The sequence below is a fragment of the Condylura cristata genome, unplaced genomic scaffold (assembly GCF_000260355.1).
Source record: "Condylura cristata isolate star-nosed mole 26May11 unplaced genomic scaffold, ConCri1.0 scaffold00026, whole genome shotgun sequence".
Lineage (NCBI taxonomy): Eukaryota > Metazoa > Chordata > Mammalia > Eulipotyphla > Talpidae > Condylura > Condylura cristata.
Window position 1 is genome coordinate 1,765,222 of NW_004567127.1, and position 14,179 is coordinate 1,779,400.

Sequence of the window (14,179 nt, forward strand, 5' to 3'; positions counted from 1 at the left end):
GGGGTGGCTCAGCCGGGACCTTCAGGGGCGCCCCTGAGCACGACCCCGCTGCGGCGCGTGCCTTTTAGGGGGCTCACAATCGTCTGGGGGTCTTGTAAATTCAAATTGTGGTCGAGTCGGTGCGCGGAGGGCCCGAGAGTCTCATTCTGACGATGTGGGTGAACCTGAGAACAGCGGCACCGGGCACTTCTGGGGGGGCATTTTGAAGCTTGTCAGAGTTGCGCATCCCGCCGGCACCGCTTTTTCTGGGGGTTCCCCGAGACTGGAGGGCCTTAGAAGGGTTCGGGGTCACGGGTGCTGTATCTCGGAGCTCTTCCCTACCCTGTGGGAGGGATGTGAGGCGAGACAGAACCTAAAGATTGACCAGGCTGGTGTCTGTGCCTGACTCGGTCAGGATAATTATGCTGAAAGACAGACATTCCGACTTTGTTCTAACGGTTGTGCTACCTGGCGTTGCCCTCCGGAGACAGCCGGTGGACAGCGCTGGCCTTCCGTGCGGGGCCTGTGGTGGGAGAGCGGACTTCCCGGTGGCGACCCACGCCCTGGCCCGGGCACCTGTGGAGGGCTTTTGCCTGGGTGGCCCTCAGGCTGGGCGCCCGGAGCCGCCTCACAGGTGTCCAAACGCAAACGCAGGAGTTAGGCACATGCCTAAGGCCACAGAGGTGCTTTTGGGGAAACTTTCGGGTTGTGTCCTGACACTGTACAACGGGAAACCAGTTTTTAAGGTGGTCACAGGTGAACTCAAACCTCCAAGGCATTTCGGGCAAAATAACTCTGGCAGCTGCTTGGTTTTCTTGTCCCTTTTCTACAACGAAGGGCCTCCTGTATGTCTCTGCCATTTGTATGGTACTAGGACGTCCTTTTGTTTTGATTTTTTTCCCATCTCCTCTTTTTCATGAGGTCTCTAAATTCTCCTTAAGATTTTGGACATAGACTGTCTCTGTGCTCTCCCCTTCTCCATTTATTCTTGTTACAGAAAGACTGGACAGTGACGGAGCAATAAAAGGCTCATGGTAAAGCCAGCGCTATTAGTGGGAGCAGGCGGGGACCTGGATGTAAGGAGGTGTGCCCCCAAAGGGCCTGGGAAAGGCTTTGGCTCTCTCAGGACCTTTCTCCTGGCCAGTGGGTGCAGGTTAACGCCTGCTTTTCTGTGGGGCTGGGCGGTTCTCACTCTTGTAAAAGCCCAGTTTTGTTCATCTCCTGTCTGTGCAGCCACAAAAGGTGGAGATTTTGCGCCTAGGTCTTCCTTTGGCAAATCCAGCAGGCCCCTCACCTCTCCCACCTGCCCACATGCTCCAGACTTTAGGCAGGCGCATTTAAGCCTCCTTGGTTATCCTGTATAAAACCTGATGTATAGAAGCCAGGCGCCAACCGCAGCACTTCCCGGTGGCTTGTTGGTGTCATGGACGCCTGGATATTCTCTCGGGTTTTCTTTTCAAGGTCCACTATGATAGAGGTTGCTATTGGAATTTTCTGTTTTTCCTGGTTATGCTATTAATTGTAGTCAGAAGGGACTCCCTGGAATAGGTCTAAAACAAAGTTGTCTTTGGTAGCTATTTCCAGGCTTTGACTGGTGTATAGATAAACTCAGTGATAAGTCCTTCATTCAGTTATCTCACAAATCATCAGAAAGTAACATTGTTTGAAACGGGAGGCTGTGTTATTGAGTTGCTTTTTTATAGTTTCAATGACTGGTGACTTAACCTGTCTTCCTTGAAAGTATTGTAGCTGTTCTCTAGAAGACTCTGGAGCTAGTTTGGCCCTTTTTCTGCTCCTTAGGTCAGCCTGGAGCTACTTTCAGAGGTAAATATGGGGCTGCCTTTGGACTTCCCTCAGCTCCCTGCTAGATGGGGGCAAAATCACCCCCTCCCACTCGGGCGCCCCCCAGTATCATACCCAGAGCGCAGGTAAGAGAAGTTGGAGGAGGCAGGGCCTGGAGGCCTTGGGAGCGAACCTGTTCCCTCCTCTGGAGCCCGGCAGTGGTTCTTTTTTTTTTCTAAAGATTTACTTATTTGTGCATACAGAACCCGGGTACAAGCCGGAGGTTCAGGGGTGGTGAAAGGACTCACCAGAGACAGAGTGGGGAGCAGAACAGGCTGACTAACAAAGTCCACTGCTGAGGGGAGCAGCGGGCGGGTCAGGAGAGGTCTGCCGCGCCCTGTGGGTCACCTCCGGGGCAGGCAGGGATCGAACTGGTGCTCAAGTGGCTTTGGCTTCCTAATGCTGTGCTGTAACCCGCTGCGCCCCCAGGGAGGGCCCAGCCGGTGGTTCTCAACCTCGGAGCTTCGAAAAATGCTGCTTTTTGGGCATCCCGCCCTGCAATTCTTATCTTATTGGCCCAGAGCGTCCAAAAGTGATAAAACTTCTCTGGTGAAGCTTTAGCGTGTCGGGGCTGGAGAGCATTTGGCGGGGAGGCCCACCCAGGAGAGCCGACGTCACGCCACGCGGGCCTCAGGTATTCGGCCACTGCCCAGCGAGGCCAGCGCTGGGGCCTCCGCTCCCCTGTGCAACCGACTCCTGGACGGTTTTGCTTACTTTTATGTAGATTTTCCCTCTTGCGTGGACGCAGCTATCTGTCCCGGTTATATATAGCGTTGTCTCCGCAGAAATGTACTTTGGTGAGACGCTATCATTCTGTGTGGAGGAAATGATGAGAAACAGCCCCACAGAACTCACCGCTGTGACTGCTTGCGAAGACGTTCATTATCTTCCTCAGCCTCTTTATGAGGCCCCAGGGGAGGCATTTGTCTGTGAGCATTAGAAACGGTGTGCTTCTCCCGACTGGGGCTGGCTTTTACGCTGGCCTGGCTGGCCGGGTTTCCCCTTTGACATAAAAGCCAGGAAGCTCGGTGCGGAGTCCGCGGCCCACCTCCAGTAGGTACCAGGGTCTTCGTGGTGTACATTTGGGGGGGGCTGTACATTTTGGGGGGTGCTACAGGGAACAAAGTGTGTGGCTTGAGGGTGTGGGGGGCAGTCGAGAGGAAGCGGCCAGAGGGTTGGGGGAGGAGGCTGGGGCCTGGGGCTGCTGGGAGCCCTGGGGGGGTTTAAGCTGGGAGCTGTTAGGCCGGAACTTGGACGGGGGGAGCCTGACTACAAGAGGCAGGGCAGCTCTGCTCCCAGCACCCCGCCTGCTGACATTGAGGCGCCATGGGGAGAGGCGGGGTTGGGGCGGCAGGTGGGCCGGAGACAACCCTGTGGGAGAGCAGGGGGCCCCTGTGGAAGGGGGGGGCTCTCGGCGGCACTCTCCGGGGGTGTTCTGGGACCACTCAGATAAGCACAGTAAAGGGGCGCTGAGGTCTTGTGACCCCTAGGTCACCCCTAGGTCGCCTCCTGGCGACCCAGCTTTTTTTCTCACGCACATTCGGTCTTGAGTCACAGTTCCTGGCTGGTAGCACCCCTTGGAATTTCTTGTGGTGGCAGCGTTAAAGGTGGCCCTTGTGTTCATGCAGGTGACTTTTGGAAACCCGCTGGTGGGCTGGAAACCATGTGACAGGACGGTGGCATTTTCAGTCTGGGCCTGATTTCCTGGGCGTGGGGGCTACAGGAGGAGTTCTGTTGCCCAGGTCCGACCTAACCACGCAGCCCTGTGCAGTAAGTCTCCCAGCTCCTGAGAGCCCAGAGCAAGAGGCTGCAGACAGGGGAGGGCGGTGCACAGGTGAAGATTTGGGGGTGTGTGCGCAGCTTCACCCCAGCTGCCCGGGGGAGCTCTTGCAGCCGTTGATTTGTGTCCTTTAGCCCGGGCCAGGGAGCAGTGGCCTTCCTGGGTCTCTAAGCCTCTCCAGCAAAGAACTGCACCTGAATGGGGTGTCCTTGGGGTGTCCTGGCGTCACCAGCCAAACAGGGTCTTTTGCTCGTGCAAAAGCTCTGGGGCACAAGAATGGTCTTTACGTGAAGTAGTTCTATTGGAGATGGCGGTAGGCACCCCTCAACAGCTGGCTCCCAGGGACTGGGGTGCTGGGGCTTGGGAAGGGGCGAGGGAGTGGGAGCGAGTATGGGAGTCCCAGCTCCAGGTCCTGGAGGTGCGGCAAGCCAGGTAGAGTCAAGGGCCAGGTAGAGTCAAGGCACCCCCCACCCCCAGGCCTTCCCAGAAGGGTGACTTCTCTGCAATGACCACCTCAGATAAAGAAGTCTCTGAGGCCTGCCAAGCCAGTTAATGGCTGATCATGAGGTGGGAATGGGGCACCATTCAGGGTGCTAAGTCCTGGAAAGGGAAGCCATGCAGTGGGGAGAGTTTAATGCCTCACACTGGGGACTTTTGCAAAGTGGAGAGAATCCCGCTGCACCGGGAACCTTGCCCAGAGCTCACCTAAAGGTCTGGGGTTTGTGGCCCGCACCTGAAGTGTGAGCGTGGACGGGCGTGTTCTTGGGGACCTCTGGTCTATGGCAGGCTGCTGAGATGCATGCTCTTGCCTGGCTGGTGACTAGTGCACGTTGGTCCTGGAAAACTGAACCCTGTACCCGTGGACTCTGGGAGACGTGTCAGAATGGAGCTGAATTTAGGATGCCGGCCCCCCTGGAGTGCAGGAATTGCTTGTTGGTGGGGAAGCGACCCCTGGAGGAAATTGGCTACAGGGCGTGTCATCAACACTGCAGGGATTCTCAAGTGTTAGTTTTAAAACAAAATGAAGCCACTGGAAGTTGAGGTAACTGTACTTTGATTGTGGGGCTGCAGGGATTCAGGTAAGCAACCACTGTCATTAAGCTTGGAGAGAGCTTTGGGCAGGTAGGAGTGGAGGCCGGAGGAAGGTGACTGATCTTGGGGAGGGGAGAGGCCTGAGTTGTCAACTGGCCAGCAGAGTGGACGGAAGGGTGCTCACCTGAAACCTTGGGGAAAGCGACTGACGCGCTGGAGGTGGTTCGGCTCAATTAATGATTAATGGGGAGTTGTGTGCGCCTGGATTGTGGGAGCCAGAGGGTGGGGCCTGTCGCAGGCCTTTGCCTAAGCTAACAGGTTTTGCACTCTGATAGTAAGATAAGAGAACCACCTTTGGGAGTGACTGTTTTCCACAGCAATGCCGTTTGGTGCAGTATAGGGAGAGAAATGGGGAGCAGCAGGCGGGTGGAGTTTGGGGCCCATCTTGATGAAAAGCTGGTCTGCGGGATTAGAAGACTTATTTGTTGAATTTTAAAATTTAAATTTTAGTAGCAGTAAGCAAAGGCCTTTATAAAATAGGAACTGATGTAATTGTTGACATTCTCCGTCAGGATCACCTGCCAGTGCAGAGGACCAAGGTCAAGGCCAGAAGGCTAATGGGGTATCCGACAGAGTAAGCCCCTGGCTGGTCTGACTGAGGGTCCCCTGGAGGGGGCGTCGTTGTAACAGTCTCCTCATCCACCCTGCTTTCCTAGTAGTGACCACTTTTTCTCGTTTCCTTTTTAAATTGAAAAACGTCATTTTACACCATTAGGGTACATCATTGAGAATCAGCATGTGTATATATTACATCAAGGCCACCACTAAAGTCTGTCCTTCTCCATGCCAGTGCCCTTGTTACAGGGTGAGGGGCACCTCAGGACCCCCAAACCTGCCCACTGTAAGTAAGTTCTGCTGTCCGCTGCATGGAGAGAAGCCATACTCAGGGGTGTCAGACCCTTAATGGCAAGGAACTAGTCACCTTAGCGCGTGATGGAGAGAAAGGGCAAGAATAAAGGATCTTCCACATGCCATGCCACAGGGACCCCCGCTCGTGGGTAGATGCCCAGCCAACAGGGTCGCCCCAAAGGGACCGCTGAGGCCCGCCAGCTGCCCGGGTCTAGAGCCCCTCTGGAGGGGCCCGCAGGAGGGGGCAGGAGGGGCCGCGTTTGTCAGCGCCGTAGTTACTAATGCTGTCAGTGTCCCGAACTTTCCAAATAATGTTTCGGGCTTTTGTGGTCAAAGCAGGTGGAGTGGAGTCCGCGGCTTCTAGACGTCCCCCCCCACACCCGCTTTGACTACACGGTCAGCAGTCTCACGGGGGGCCCGAGACCTCACTCGCCCTACGACGCGCAGTATCAAAGCACTGTGCTGCAGGTGAGCCACACCCCGGCTGGGCGAGGGCCTGGCCCCCTGGCCCTCACTCTCCCCTCGCCTCTCGCCGCCGCAGGGGGGCATCTTCGCTGGACAGCTGACCAGGGTGGGCATGCAGCAGATGTTTGCCCTGGGCCAGAGGCTGAGGAAGAGCTATGTGGAGGACGTCTCCTTCCTGTCTCCCACCTACAACCCCCTGGAGGTCTTGTGAGTGTCTGAGGAGTGACCGTTGCGCCCATCTGACGGTCTTGAGCCCCGGGAAACCTTTCCCGCCCCTGCACCCCAGATGGTTCCCCTCTTTGCCTGCTAGTTTGGAGCAGTTGCGCTTGGAAGGGCGGGTGCTCTGAGCAGCCGGTGCCCGAGGCAGCCTTCACCGGGACAGTGCCCTTGGCCGGCCGGCGCCTCGCACAGGCGTGACACCCTCTCAGCTGCTCTGCGGGGTGAAACGGGGACAAACAACCACCGTTTCCTCTCACGGTGTCGCTGTCTCGCCCCCTCTCTCCCTCCAGCGTCCGTTCCACTAACATATATCGGAACCTGGAGTCTACCCGGTGTTTGCTGGCTGGCCTTTTCCAACATCCAAAAGGTTAGACTTGGGGTGTGAAAGTCAGCCCCCCGCTAGGGAGCTTTGTGCCTCGCCCCCACCCCCCAGGCCTCCCCGTCCCTGCTGCCTCTCCCTGCCTCCCCAGCCCGCTCCCCTGGCCTCCGGGCGTGAGCGGGAACGGCCCTCCTGGCCTCCTGCCCGCCGCTTGCCCTCCTCCGGCCAGTGGGGCCCTGGCCACTGTGTGCCCCCCCACCTTGGGGGCTTTTGGCTTCGGGCAACACTGCTGAAAGAAAGGAGGCGGGCACACCCCGCCAGCCGCTGCTGCCCTGGCCTCGGGGTGTCCCGGCATCACAGAGGCACTGGGGTTTTCTGCTCAGCTTCCTGGCTGAGGTCGGTCGACTGGACGTGCACGCACCGGCCGGTGGCTGCTCCCCGAGGCCCGGCCTCCGTCACCGAGGACCTAGCGTCATTTTCCCTCGTGGGCCCTGGCCGAGGCCCTCGACCCTCCCAGGGAGCTGCGTCTGCCATCAGTACTTCATTCAAATTGCATTCAACGGCCGCTCCGAGTTTCAGAGCTCCAGTGTCCGCATGCTCAAGTGGGGGCTCCCGGCTGCCCTCACGGTGTCCAAGGGAGCCCCGATCTGTCAGAAATCACGTGAAAGAGCAGAACTGCCCGGCCGGAGATTGGCCTCCACCTCAGCTGGTGTGGGGCCTGCTGCTAATTCTGGCCCAAGTTCCTGCTAACTGTAAACAGGGAGGCGAAATTCCATGAAGCAACGGGCCAGGCCGCCCCTCACTCCCCGGGAGCGGGGGCTCAGGGGTAACCCGGGGCGCCTGACCCGGAAAGCCCGTCCTCCTCCAGCTGCTGAGAGCCGCTGTCCTCAGGATCGCCAGGTCGTGGCCGGCCCAAAGGTGTTTACCGCAGCAGCCTGGCCTGCAGGGACGCCTCAGGCAGCAGTGGCCCAGGTCCCCAGCAGGGAGGCCGGGGCCAACGCCAGCCGCGGGCAGGGCTGCCCGGCTCGGGGTGCCACGGTCCTGGGCCTCCGGCGGGACGTCTGTCCCTGAGGCCTTGGCCAGTGGGCTGGCAGGGAGCGCCAGAGGGGCTGCGCTGGTGAAGAGGAGGCGTCTGGGCTGCTTCGGAGGGGAGCCCTCGAGAAGCCTGGGGGCCCTGGGAAAGCCGCAGAGACTCCGCTGCGGGGAGCGCTGGCCTGGCGCTCCCCGGTCTCTTTCAGCCCACGTAAATTTGCGCCCACCGAAACGGGCCTTGGCTGCCCCAAGCGCAGGCCCAGGCTCAGACAGCAGTGGAGTCACCTTGGGCCGCGTCAGAGGCCGGCAGCGAGGCCGTGTTGAGCCCTGTGCTGGCGCTGTTTCCCCAGGTCCCCGATGGGAGAGCCGGGCCTCCGGGGGCCCCCGACACGCTGCAAGGGGCGGGCTGGGTCCGACTCTCTGGCCTCACAGCTCTCCCCTGCCTGCCCAGCTGCTCCTGGGACGGGACGGCCTGTCTGGGGGGTGTGAGGGGCTCTGCCCGCCCGCCTGCTCTTCGCATGGAGTCCTCGCGCAATCCCAGCTCTTCAGGGGGACCCCGGGACTGCCGAGAAGGAGGGAGGGGCGGGGCACGCGAGTGAGTGCGCTGGGCCCCCGGAGTCTCTGCCACCTTGCGTTACCTATCTGATGCGGGCAGGGGGCTTACACTGCCCGAAAGTGCCGCTGTGAGCCAGCCCCTCCGTGCGCGGGCGGCCTGAACCCCAGGAAGGCGTGTCCCCTCAGGGGCGCCCCAGGCCTTCCAGGCTCATCTCCCGACAGACCGAGGAAGTGGGTCTGGGTTCTCCGATTCCAGCGACGTTGCTGTGGGCGACTGTCTGGGTTCCAGGCTCTGCCGTCAGCTGCTAGGGAACAGCCGCCCTCTGACGGAGCCCACGAACCAGCCCAGCGATGACCCCATCGCAGCTGCCGCTGGCCGAGGCTATGTCTCTGCCTCAGCAGGGCAGGCGGGAGCCCTGTGGGGTGGCTGCCGCCGCCCTCGCCGTCTCTGGCCGGAGCAAAGCTCAGGCAGGCGTGGGGAGGGGCAGTCCAACCTGAGAGGCCTTGGGCCGCTTTCCCAGATTGCCCTGGAAGCACCATATTGGCCGATAGGACTGGACTCCGGGAAGCTCGTCCGCTGGTCTTTGTTAGGGTGATGCCCGGCGCTGGCCGCGCCCTGGTGGGGGTGCTCCCGCTTGGTGGGGGTGCTCCCTCCTGGGCCAGGGAAGCGCCTGGCGCTTCCTGCTCCCGTCCAGGTGTGGCCCGCGGGCTGTGCTGGACACGATGCTGATGGGCGCTGGCCTGAGGAGCAGCCTGCGGACCTGCCCTGGGGGCCCTGTGCGCACGGGAGCGGCAGGCCTTGGGAAGCCTGAGCCGCCCCGTTTCCTGCCTCCCCTCCAGGGCCTGTCATCATCCACACCGATGAGGCGAGCTCTGAGGTGTTGTACCCCAATTACCAAAACTGCAGGAGTCTACGGGAAATAACCAGGTAACTGCTCGGAGCCCGGCCCATGGGGCAGCGCCTTCATGCACCTGTGCTGGCTTAGCCTGACTTGGGGCCGGCCCAGGTCACTGCCGGCGCGTGGGGCGTGAGCTCGGGGCACGCAGCTGCTGCCAGGCAGCGAGGGGGCCCCGCTCACAGTGGCAGCTCAGGCTCGGGCTGGAGAGCGGCTGCCGGCTTTGCCCTTGGCCTTCGCCTCTTAGTCCTGGGCCCTCAGCGCAGGCAGGTGGAGGTGCGGACAGGTTGAGTGGGCGTCAACGCGCAGATCCAGAGGAGCAAGCGGGAGACAGACTCCCTTGTCCTCCACGCTGCCCTGTGGGGGGCCGGTGGGCTGACGGTGCTCACGTCCTCGGGCGCCCCGGGGTGCGTGACTGGGCGGCGAGGGCTTCACGGGCAGGAGAGGACGTTCCCGGCCACATGGGCCACGGCCTGGCTTCTAATGTAACAGAGGAAAAGCTTTTCTGCCAGGCCTGGCACGCCCTAATGTGCTGTCACCAGTCACTGACCTCCTAGGGCCTTAGGTACTCACCTGTAAGATGGGCATCAGCCCGCAGGGCTAGTGAGTCACCGGGATTAAACGCGATTCCGGGTGATGCGCAAGGTACGCCAGGTAGCTTTTTCTTCTTTGTCAGAGGCCGGAAAGAGGCTGCCTCTTCGCAGCCAGGAATCTCAGAAGATTTGAAAAAGGTGAAAGAAGGACTGGGCATTGCCGACAGCGACAGAGTCGATTTCTTCAACCTCTTTGACAACATGGCTGCCGAGCAGGTGCGGGGACTGTCCTTCTCGGGCCGGGGCAGGCCGTTGAGTTGGAGGGCGGAGAGCTGTGGATGAGACCTGCCTGCAGGCAGCGTGGGCCTGCAGAGGGTCCATGTGGAAGCGGTGGGCACACCGGGGCCCCCGGGCCCTTAGCACACCCCCAGGACGCCCCAGTGGGTAGGTGACGGGAGGGGTTGTGGCGTGTCGGCTTCGGGGCGTCCCTCTGCACAGCAGTGAGTTACGGGGCCAGGGAGACCTCTAGAGAGGAAAGCTGGCTAATCGCTAGGTCTGCTTTATTCCCGAATTCATTTAGCATAAAATCTTTTTTAACCTAATACACACTGGAGACCGCACGATGGAAATTCTAGATTGGAAAGTCAGGCACCCACGTCCGTAAACCACTGCCTGCGCCCGAGGGCCGCGAGGGCCCGTGAGCGTGCGAGTCGGGGTGCGGTTATCAGACCAGAGTCTCTGGAACGCGCTTCTGCGGCCCCTTTCTGTGCATCATTTGGGGTAAATGAAGACCAGACAGAAGCTCATGAACTCCTGGCCTGGTATTTTACTCACCTTTTTTTTTTTTTTCCTAAAGATTTATTTATGCAGACAGAACTGGGGTACAGGCCAGAGGTGCAGGGATGGTGAGAGGCTTCACAGAGACAGAGTGGGGAGCAGGACAGGCCGGCGGACGATTACACTGCTGAGTTCAGAAAAACACAAGATGCGTTTTGTTTTCGCATAGGCGGGGGTCTCCTGGCCCCCGATCTCTAGGGATAGCTTCAGGCAGACGTGGGGATGTAGGTGGTTGAGGGCTTGTGTCCACCCCACCAGGAAGACAGGCAGGAAAGGCTCCGGAAGCTGCCCCTCTGCCTGCCCCGGCCGCCGGGGACATGGCGCTCACCCCGGGTCCCTGCAGGCACACGGCCTCCCGGGCTGCCCCACGCTGAGACGGTTTGCCGGGATGATCGAGCAGAGAGCGGTGGACACGGCCTTGTACCTCCTGCAAGGGGAAGACGGGTGAGGGCCGCCTCGGCGTGGGCACGGGGCCTCTGGCCTGCTGACCGCCCATCCTGCTGGCCTGGCGGCGGCTCAGACCCGGCTCCCGCGCTCCCGGGCTGGTGACCCCTGCTTCCCGGGGGCTCTGCTCCCTGGCTGCCTCTCAGTCACTCTTTCCTTTTGCTGGAGTTCCGGGGGCTTGGGGGCGCTGAGCTGGCCCCTCTTGCTGCAGCTAACGAGTCACGTGCCGTGTCTGCGGGGCGGTGCCGTGATCCCTGGTGCGGCCAGATCTGGCTTGCTGTGTGGAGAGCCAGGGCCTGAGACCCGCGCCTGGCCCAGGCCGGGAAGGGGGGTCGCAGCCCCGGGGCTGACCCAGGTCTCCCCTGGCTCAGCGGCCTGGGGCTCTGTCTCCTGACCACGTGGGGGGTCCCCTCCCAGATTACAGCTCCCGGGGCTCAGACAGGCTCCGCAGAGGCGCCCTGGGCAAGTGGCTAGGACGAGGCCCAGCGGAGGCCAGGTCTGGTAGCTTGAGCGGCTCTGGCTGTTTCTCGTTCGGAGTCAGGGCGCCCACGGGGCTCTGGCCTGGGCATCTGGAGGCTTCCGGCCCTGCCGCCTGCCTATGACCGCGCCCGGGGACTGCCCGGGTATTCGCGGCTGTCGCCCGAGCCTCTGTGTGCCGGGCGCGGGCGTTCACGAAACAGGCGGGTGCACGGGTCGCACAGTCCGTGTGGCCTTTGCTTTCCCGGGTGAAGCGTTTCTACGAGACCCGGTCCGTTCTCCGTCCCGTTCCAGTGAGCCCTGGTCTCGTAAACCGCCCTCCCCTCCGGGACAGTGGGCGCCGCCTCAGCGCTGTCCGGCCTGGCTCGGCCTGCACGCAGCCTTTTGGCGTCTCTGCTGCCCTCATGCTTGGCTCTGTGCAGGTGGCCAGTTGCGCGGCCCAGCCAGGGGGCCGAGGGTCTGAGCCGTCGTGGCCACCCGCTCCCTTTGCGAGTGCCCGCGTTCTGGGAGATACCAGAGGCGAGAAGGCCAGCCCCCAGGTGCCTGCTCTGCTGCCCGCGGCGAGGGTCACCTGTGGTGGCTGCCTGGGGGCGCCAGCCTGGGGCGCTGCCTGGGCTTGCCAGGCTCTAGAAGAAACGTCCTCTGGAACTAAGGCCCACACGGGAAGTTCACGTAGGACATTGCTCCTGTAGATGAGTGCGAGCCACAGGAGCAATGTCCTACGTGAACTTCCCGTGTGCCGGGGGCAGCCGGGCAGCAGGTGTGGCCTGGAATCCCTGGGAGTCGTTCCACCCTGTCCCCCAACTCTGCCCTTTACTCCTGGACCCTCCTTCTCAACCCCACAGCTGACCACAGCCCCCTCCCGGCCCCTCCCACCCCCGCTGGGGCTTCCGCTGCGGGTCTGGCCGGCGGGTGGCCGGAGTCTTCGGCGCCTCCCGCTGCAGGCAGGACCCAGGGCCTCTCCCCGCACCCGCGCCCTCCCGTGGGCTTCGCTTGTCTTTTCTCGGCTCTGCCCTGGGTCCTGGGGAGCAGCAGCAGCTGCGCCCTGTGTTCCCCACGCCCGCGCCCACTGCTCCCCTGCTAATCACCGGGCTTGCACTGTACCTCTCCTCGCCGCAGGGAGAGCCTGCAGATGTCGGTGGGCCTGTTCCTGCACCTGCTGGAGGGCAACCTGCTCAGGTCCGTGGACCCCGCCGCCCCGCCCGGCTCGGCCAGGTAGCTGGGCAGCAGCCCCACTTTGCAGCATGGGGGTGGGGGCGCTCGGGCCTCTGACACTTCAGCTCCCTCGATGCCCCGTCTGCCTTGTTCTGGAATTTTGTTTTAGCAAAAAGAACCCTAGATTTATTTCCTCTTTCTTAACTAACTGAGCACGGGTCAGGGTGGGAAACTCATCATCCTGGTATGATGCCGTCACAGCCCGGACAAGGGCAGTTGCTGCCCGGCGGCCTCGTTCAGAGGTGTGATCTCGTGTGACCTCCGCTAGGCAGGTTAGAGGCAGCGTCTGCAATTTCACAAGCTCCTGGGGGACCGATCCTCCCCCCCTTTGCCTTCTTGAGACAGAGGTGGAAACTCAAGCCAGTGTGGGAAAGGACCGCTCTGGGCTCTGGGTGGAGCTGTGAAGCACACATGCCCGCCCCCGCCCCTCAGGCCACCGTCCTGGGCATACTCCTGCTGGCCTGCGCCAGGCAGCGACTGCCAGCTGCTTCTCAGGTCGCCGGGCTGGTCCGTGTGACGTCCTCGGTCCTTCTCGAGAGAGGTGACGGGTCAGGCAGATACAGATTAAAATGGCCTCTTTGTAACTAACTAGAGCCATAGGGAGGACGAGTTGAGGGCCAAGCAAGCTTATTTGTTGTGATCTTAATTCCCCCAAATGCAAGTTGCCCCCACAAGGAGAGTTGGCTTCATCCACCCCGCTACACCCCGCCGAGCAGGACCGTGCCCGGCCGCGGCGCCCGGGAGGGGCAGAGGGCCTAGGCTCCGCGCTGCGCCCTCTTTGAAATCACAGGGGAGTGGGTGGGCCTGGAGGCCAGGGCGCTGCCAGTGGCCAGGGCTGGAGGGGTTGGGGGCTCCCATGAAACCCTGGGCGGGGGTAAGGAATTTCCGAGGCGTCACCTCGTTCCTGAGGCAAGTAAGTGCTGCTGCTCCCCGAGAGGGGCCAGCGCAACCCGGGACCTGAGCTAAGGGCTTATAGGAAAACGCTTCCCCTCGCAGAAAGCTGTACCTGTACGCCGCTCACGACGTGACGCTCATGCCGCTCTTACTCGCCTTGGGGATTTTTGACAACAAGTGGCCCCCCTTTGCCGCGGACCTGACCCTGGAGCTGTACCAGCACAGGGAGACCCAGGAGTGGTTCGTGCGGCTCTACTACAGCGGGGAGGTACGGAGGCGCCCGCCCCCGCGCGGTCAGGGCAGGACGCGGGGCAGCTGGGCTGGGCCCCCTTCTGTGCTAGGCCCTGGCCGCCAGGGCCCAGTGTCCGTCAGCACGCCCGTCCTGACTCAGAGGCCTGTTCTGAAGGCTAATGAGAGGCCTCGGAGGCTCCGGTGCGGCCAGCGTCCCCGTGCCTGGGCCGCGTGCAGGTGGCGGTCAGAGCCCGAGGACGCGCCAGCTCCTAGCCCGGTGGGCTTTGACGAGCGGCGCCTGTTGCTCTGATCCGGGAGCTGACCGGGCATGGGCCTCGGCCGTGGCATGGACACACACACTGGCCAGGCTTCTCAGCGCTGGGGCACGGCGGGGTCGGGTCGTGAGGCCGGCTGAGTCCTGTCCCTTCCTCAGGAGCAGCTGCCCAGGGGTTGCGCCGACCGGCTCTGTCCGCTGGACGCGTTCCTGAACACCTTGGCACTGTACTCGGTGAGCCCAGAG

At 61.7% G+C, this 14,179-nt stretch overlaps 1 protein-coding gene across 1 annotated transcript; it reads left to right on the plus strand.

Moving 5' to 3' along the window:
- Positions 1-5,872: 5,872 nt before the first annotated feature.
- On the plus strand, positions 5,873-14,179 carry ACP6 (acid phosphatase 6, lysophosphatidic; the record flags this gene model as incomplete). Its single annotated transcript, XM_012730010.1, has 9 exons — positions 5,873-6,010; positions 6,084-6,214; positions 6,517-6,593; positions 8,973-9,060; positions 9,705-9,837; positions 10,742-10,842; positions 12,439-12,534; positions 13,531-13,696; positions 14,093-14,179. Coding segments are annotated over 9 exons (1,017 nt in total), but the record flags the coding sequence as incomplete, so codon positions are not given.